This window comes from Sinocyclocheilus grahami, unplaced genomic scaffold (assembly GCF_001515645.1).
Source record: "Sinocyclocheilus grahami isolate Dianchi unplaced genomic scaffold, SAMN03320097.WGS_v1.1 scaffold414.1, whole genome shotgun sequence".
NCBI classification, from domain to species: Eukaryota; Metazoa; Chordata; class Actinopteri; order Cypriniformes; family Cyprinidae; genus Sinocyclocheilus; species Sinocyclocheilus grahami.
The window spans coordinates 365,352-373,217 of record NW_015505593.1 but is presented as its reverse complement, the minus strand read 5'-3'; the positions used below and the strand labels follow the sequence as shown (position 1 = coordinate 373,217).

At 39.2% G+C, this 7,866-nt stretch overlaps 1 protein-coding gene across 1 annotated transcript in view; it reads right to left on the bottom strand.

Annotated features, from left to right (window-relative positions):
- Positions 1-7,866, bottom strand: part of dnajb14 (DnaJ heat shock protein family (Hsp40) member B14) — a 117,638-nt gene that overhangs the window by 10,864 nt on the left and 98,908 nt on the right. Inside the window, exon 7 of the mRNA XM_016232597.1 lies at positions 3,168-3,340. Within this exon, the coding sequence (XP_016088083.1) occupies positions 3,168-3,340 (173 nt within the window). The remainder of the gene's footprint in view (positions 1-3,167; positions 3,341-7,866) is intronic.

The window sequence follows — 7,866 nt, the reverse complement described above, 5'->3', positions numbered from 1 at the left end:
TTTTTTTTAATTAGGAGGACAAGCGCTCCTAATTACAAGAAGAAAAAACTGCTCTTAAACTGGGTGTGTGACAGGTATGGCTGTGGAATGGGGTTTGGCTGAGGAAAAATTTTCTTGATTTTTTTTTTGCTTTAACTCCTGTATGTATATATGTATGTGTGTGTGTGTATATATATATATATATATATATACACACACACACATACATATATACATACAGGAGTTAAAGCAAAAAAAAAATCAAGAAAATTTTTCCTCAGCCAAACCCCATTCCACAGCCATACCTGTCACACACCCAGTTTAAGAGCAGTTTTTTCTTCTTGTAATTAGGAGCGCTTGTCCTCCTAATTAAAAAAAAATGTAGGAGCACCTTCTGATCAATAATTTAAAATTATGATAAAAAATTAGCCTTCCTAATATGAGGTGACATTTGACTCAAAGTGATTTATGGGGGCATTTTCTTTTTACCTTTGTAATGGCATTTTTCAAATTTTATTAAATGTATGGAGTATTTACTCTAGGATTTTTTCCAGCTGTGGTGGCAGGACTATTTCTCATGGACCACGCCCCCTCCCCACCCAAGAATCACGTGCACTCAGAATTTAATTTATTTTAACTAAAAAAGACAAGTAAATAGTAAATAATAAAATAAGAACAAATAAATTAATGACAATAGCACAAACAAAAACAATAAGATACAAATGAAATGAACAGTACTTAAATGTTTTCAGTTAGGTCTAACTATAATCTATTCAACTGTAAAATAACACTGGGTAGTCTTTATTTATTTAGGCTGCTGTCTCTTTAAGACCTCATGCACGGATCTAATATACTGTTACACATGGCTCTATGCTTACTTTTCTTTTTAGGAGCGCTTGTCCTCCTCATTTAAAAAATTTAGGAGCACCTTCTGATCAATAATCAAAAATTCGGATAAAAAATGATCCTTGGAAATACGAGGTGACATTTGACTCCTTAAAAGTGACTTACAGGAGTATTTTCTTTTTACCTTTGTAATGGCATTATTTTCATCTGTCAGATTCAAAAATGTATGTGTATAAGCTTTTTAAAATTTCTATTTAAAACAATATAATAAGTAGAATAAGACAAATAAGTTACCAATCATATGAAATTAGTATTAATAAATTAATTTGTACTACAGAGGGCGCACAGAAGAACACAAAAGTGGCTTTTAGGTACATTTTCAGAGGTTTAATGAGGCTCAGAGGTGGCATGAGTGCAATTAAATTCATACATTCATGTGGAGATTAATGTTTTAAATATAAAATTTTGAATACAGAAATATTAAATGATTTAAATAATTGAAATTATAAGCTAAAAATGAAACGAAATCCGCCAGCAGATGGCGGCGTCACTGATTTCATTACTGAATCATTCATTCAATTGATTCGTCCGAATGGCTGATTCATTCAGGAATGAAGCAAGTGACTGTCTTTATTAATGGGTAATCATGAATCACTGACTCACTAGATTCGTTCAAAAATGCACTTTCATTGAATGAATGAAACTCGGCTGTGTTTGCTTTTAGAGATGCAAAGCGCGAACTATTTTCGTTGAAGAAAAATCAGGCAGTACTTGTTTATTGAACTGTTGTATTAAATCAATACCACATTTGCAAACTCCCTTAATAACTATTAAAAGCTGTCACTCTCCTTATCGCAATCTGTGGGCACCCAGAAAATGAGATCGCGCGAGTGAGTTCTCAAGACTCAAAAGCATGTGCAAATGATACGTTCCGTCATCTGTCATTGCGTTATAAGCACGGAACCTGCGGGAATGAGTAGAATTATTATTAATAGTCGCAATCCCACGCCGAAATTCAAGTCCTGCTCTGTGTTCTCTGCTAATAACCAGACTGTAAATGATGCGAGCGGCATATGTTGTCACTGAGAAGCTACAGCCGTGGCGGGGATGATTATTGGCGTGCAGGCAGAACAACAACAACAATGCACTACATGTTTCTTTTCCCCTCATATTTTCCAGTTGACGGAAATCCATCGTAGACTCACTGCAATTAACGGAAATCCGTCGTAATGACGGAGAACTACTTGTGTTCTTGTTAGCAATGGTTACCTCCAAAGAAACACATGCAGCAATCATTGCTTTGCATCAAAATGGTCTCACATGCAAGGAAATTGCTACAAAGAATATTGCGCCTGAAAGAACCATTTACCGGATCATCAAGAACTTCAAGGAGAGAGGTTCGACTGCAGTGAAGAAGTCTTCAGGACGTCCCAGAGTATCCAGCAAGCGCCAGGACCGTCTCCTCCTGAGGAGTCAGCTACGGAATCGTGTCACCACCAGTGCAGAGCTTGCTCAGGAATGGCAGCAGGTTGGTGTGAGAGCATCTGCACACACAGTGAGGCAAAGACTTTTGGACAACGAACTGGTGTCAAGAAGGTCAGCAAAGAAGCCACTTCTCTCCAAGAAAAAGGGAAGACTGAAATTCTGCAGGAAGTACAAGTTTCTCTGATGAAGCTCCCTTCCGACTGTTTGGGACATCTGGAAAATCGATTGTTCGGAGAAGAAAAGGTGAACGCTACCATGAGTCCTGTGTTGTGCCAACATTGAAGCATCCTGAGACCATCCATGTGTGGGGTTACTTTTCAAGCAAGGGAGTGGGCTCTCTCATAATTCTGCCCAAAAACACTGCCATGAACAAAGAATGGTATCAAAACGTCCTGCAAGATTGACTTCTTCCAACGATCCATGAGCAATTTGGTGATGATCCGTGCATTTTCCAGCATGATGGAGCACCATGTCAAAATGCAAGAGTGATAAAGAAGTGGCTCGAAGATCATTACACTGAAATGTTGGATCTGTGGCCAGGCAACTCCCGGATTTCAATCCAATGTGGTCAGTCCTAAAAAGGCGAGTGGACAAGCAGAAGCCCACAAATTGTGATAAACTCTGAGAACTAATAAGGCAAGAATGGATCGCCATCAGTCTGGATTTGGCCCAGAAGCTAATATCCAGCATGCCATTTTTAAATTTTTTTTTGCTGAGTTTATATGAAACATGATTTTAAAATAACTTTCATTAGGACCTCAGAGCATACTCAAGCATATCCACCTGTTAATGTGTGTAAATAAACCCCTAATAGAACAATAAGATGGTTAAGATAAAGATGAAATAATGGCACATACTTGTCTGTCTTTCCCTCCAGCAGTTGTTTCGCACATTAGAAACATAATCCTCTTCTACACTCTTCTCAATCTTTAGCAAAGCTGAGCCCTTATATTCTGATTTGAAATCTCTGGTGACAAAATAGTCCACATGCAGGTTCTCGGTTTGTCTTTTAACAGTCTGTCCTGTGGACCTGGATGTGAAGGAGCAGAGATTACATCTATTACACAGTTTTAACACACAGTATGAAAAAAACACACTGGAATTTAAAAGCTCTAGAACCCTATTATATTAGTCAGATTTTCTTTTTATATATTATCTGTCCCCACTGTTGAAATCCTATTACAATTGTTCAGATTTTCTTATTTAGTATTATTATAAAGGGTCCAAGGGTTCCCTTTTGTATTTGTTAGGATTATTATTATGAGGGGCCAAAAGATAATAATATTAAAGATTACACACACACACATATATACAGTGGTGCGAAAAAGTTTTTGCCCCCTTCCTGTTTTTTTAATTGCTTGCATATTTGTCACACTTAAAAGATTCAGATCATCAAACAAATTTTAATATTACACAAAGATAACCTGAGTAAATACAAAATGCAGTTTTGAAATTATGATTTCATTTATTAAGGGAAAAAAGCTGTCCAAACCTGCCTGGCACTACGTGAAAAAGTAATTGCCCCCTAAATATAATAACTGGTTGTGCCACCCTTTGCAGCAACAACTGCAATCAAGCATTTGCGATAAATGGCAATGAATCTTTCACAGGAATTTTGGCCCACTCTTCTTTGCAGAATTGTTTTCATTCAGCCACATTGGAGGGTTTTTGAGCATGAATGGACTGTTTAAGGTCATGCCACAGCATCTCAATCGGATTTAAGTCTTTGACTTGGCCACTCCAAAACCTTAATTTAGTTTTTCTTGAGCCATTCAAAGGTGGACTTGCTGGTGTGTTTTGGATCATTGTCCTGCTGCATAAACCCAGTGCGCTTGAGCTTGAGGTCACAAACTGACGGCCGGACATTCTCCTTCAGGATTTTCTGATAGAGAGCACAATTCATGGCTCCATCAGTTATGGCAAGTCACCCAGGTCCTGAAGCGGCAAAGCAGCCTCAGACCATCACACTACCATGAGACAGGCCTTTGTGTTCTTTTTGGTCAGCAGTGGCTTTTGCCTTGGAACTCTCCCATGGATGATGTTTTTGCCCAGTCTCTTTCTTATTGTTGAATCATGAACACTGACCTTATTGAGGCAAGTGAGTTTAGATGAGTTTGAGCAGTTCTTTAGATGTTGTTCTGGGTTCTTTTATGACCTCCTGGATGAGTCGTCGTTGCGCTCTTGGAGTAATTTTGGTAGCCCGACCACTCCTGTGAAGGTTCACCCCTGTTCCAAGTTTTCTCCATTTGTGGATAATGGCTCTGACCGTGGTTCGCTGGAGTCCCAAAGCCTTAGAAATGGCTTCATAACCCTTTCCAGACTGATACATGTCAACTATTTTGTTTCTCATCTGTTCTTGAATTTCTTTAGATCACGGCATGATGTGTTGCTCTTTAAGCATGCTTTACTTTGTCAGACAGGTTCTATTTAAGTGATTTCTTGATTCAACAGGTCTGGCAGTAATCAGGCCTGTGTGTGGCTAGTGAAATTTAACTCCGCTTTCTAAAATGTCGTGGTTAATCACAGTTCTTTCATGATTTAAGAGGAGGGGCAATTCATTTTTCACGTAGGGCCAGGTAGGTTTGGACAGCTTTTTTCCCTTAATAAATGAAATGATCATTTAAAAACTGCATTTTGTATTTACTTGCATTATCTTTGCGTAATATTAAAATTGGTTTGATAATCTGAATATTTTACGTGTGACAAATATGCAAAAAATAATCAAAACAGGAAGGGGGCAAAAACCTTTTCACGGCACTGTATATATATACACAGGTACATCTAAAAAAATTAGAATATCATGAAAAAGGTCAATATTTTTTGTCACTCATTTCAGAAAGTGAAACCCACATATTATATAGATTCATTACACAGAGTGAAATATTTCAAGCCTTTATTTCTTGAAATTTTGATAATTATGACTTACAGATAACGAAAACCCAAAATTCAGTCTCAGAAAATTTTAATATTACATAAGATCAATAACAAAAATGACAATAACAGAAATGTCAGGCTTCTGAAAAGTATGTTCATTTCTATGCACTCAATACTTGGTTGAGCCTCCTTTTGCATGAATTACTGCATCAATGCGGCGTGGCATGGAGGCAATCAGCCCATGGCACTGCTCAGGTGTAATGAAATCCCAGGTTGCTTTGATAGCAGCTTTCAGGTCATCTGCATGGTTGGGTCTGGTGTCTCTCATCTTCCTCTTGACAATACCCCATAGATTCTCTATGGGGTTCAGGTCAGGCGAGTTTGCTGGCCAATCAAGCACAGTAACACCATGGTCATTGAACCAGCTTTTGGTACCTTTGGCAGTGTGGGCAGGTACCAAGTCTTGCTGGAAAATGAAATCAGCATCTCCATAAAGCTTGTCAGCAGAAGGAAGCATGAAGTGCTCTAAAATTTCCTAGTAGATGGCTGTGTTATACTGCATTACTGTGTAATATTTATGGTTTCTATAGCCGTGGCATCATTATGATGGTATGAAGAGATGGATTAATTCATGCAGGACGCCACTGAAGGCCTAGGTGTAAAATGCACGACCCGCTACTGATATATATATATATATATATATATATATATATATATATACTGCTAAAAAAATTTTTTATTAAAGGAACACTTAATCAGCACGGTATAACACAAAGTCAGTTAAACTTCAGGGATATGATTCTGTTAGAAAGCATAACTGATTGTGTATCAGTTTCTCCTGCTTTGGTGCAAATGAAAGTGACAACAGGTGTACCGGAGAGGCTACAGCCAAACAACACCCAAAAAGGGAATGGTTTTGCAGGCCACAGGCAATAGCTCTTTCCTTATCCTGATTTGGCTCTAGTTTTGTGTTTTGTTAGGGTCCTTGTCCCTACTTGTAGCATGAGGCAGTACCTGCAACCTAATCAGGCTGCACAGGTAGTCCAGCTTCTCTAGGATGGAGCATACATAGGTTTGTTGTGTCTCCTGGTAGTTTCAAGAGCATAGAGGAGATATCGGGAGACGGGCCATAAAAGGGCAACAAACCAGCAGCAGGACTTTGTGTGAGGAGGAACAGGTGGAGCTCTGCCAGAGCCCTTCAAAATGACCTCCAGCAGGCTACTGTTGTGCATGTTTTTGACCAAACTCCTCTAGTTTTCTGGATTCTAGTCCTTTTAGAACATGACCCCCACCACCTTTGGACCTTAAAATAAAGTGTAACCCCATTTTTTAATAAGTTTTAAAGTTTATATCAGAATTATTTTTGCATAGCTATTGTTATTAGAGATAAAGCTGCATGAAAATTTCATATGATTATAGTGACTAAAATGATCACATAATATTGTTATAGTATTGTTAAAATGAGCTGGTTAGGTGGTACTTAAGGAACAGCAGAAACAGTGCTGCACTAACATTCTTAATTACACTTTTTCACATTAGATTTTTTAAAATTATTTATTTAAATGTATGATTTAATTATAATGAATTAATAGCTGTTCATCAACTCACAAACCCTCTGAAATTTCTCCATGAAAAATCCTTGTTTACGAAACCCTTCTCTAGTGTGACCTGTGCTCACAGCCACAGGACTGTGCAGCTCAATTGCCATTGCCAGAGAACACCTGAATTGGCAGGTCTGATATTGGTGCCCCATTCTCTTCACAGATGTGAGCAGGTTCACACTGAGCATGTGACAGATGTGAAACAGTCTCGAGATGCATTGGGGAATGTTTAGCTGCCTGCAACATCATCCAGCATGACCAGGTTTGGCAGTGGGTTACTGATGGTCTGGGGAGAAATATCCTTGGAGTGTCACACAGACCACTGCATGCTACCCAACAGTACCCTTACTGCAGTCAGGCACCGGGATAAAATCCTCAGAGAGCCACTGTCAGAACTTACGCTGGTGCAGCGGGCCCTGAATTCCTCCTTGTGCATGACAATCCCCGGCCTCATGTGGCCAGAGTGTGTAGGCAGTTTCTGGATGATAAAGTCATTCATGCCATTGACTGGCCCTCACATTCCCCAAACCTGAATCCAATTGAGAACTTTTGGGACGTTATGTATCGGAACATCTGAAGCCGCCAAGTAGCACCACAGACTGTCCAGGGTCTCATTGATGCCCTGATCCAGGTCTGACAGGAGATCCCAAGGACAACATCTGCCATCTTGTCAGGAGCATGTCTAGACGTTGTCAGGAGTGCATACAGGCAGGTGGAGGCCATAAACTGTAATGACTTACATTATAAGTTATTTGTGAAAATCATGTGAAGTTGTTAGGCATATAACATAAGGCATTATTACACATTATCTAAAGTGTAAACTGTAAAGCCCAGTTCAAACTACACGATTTTAGCCCGATTTTGGCCCGATTTGCTTGACATAGGGTGTCATGGGGATTCGTATACGACAATGGGCGTCGGGATGCAAGATTCAATCGTTTCATCTCGTGTAGTGTGTCATAGTGCACGACAACCGATACCATGTCTGCGATGCTTCACGACGTCAACACAGAAAGTCTAGCATGTTTAATTTTTTTCCCTCGTCCAAAACGAGTTCCGTCACAGACACAGGCCAATAGGA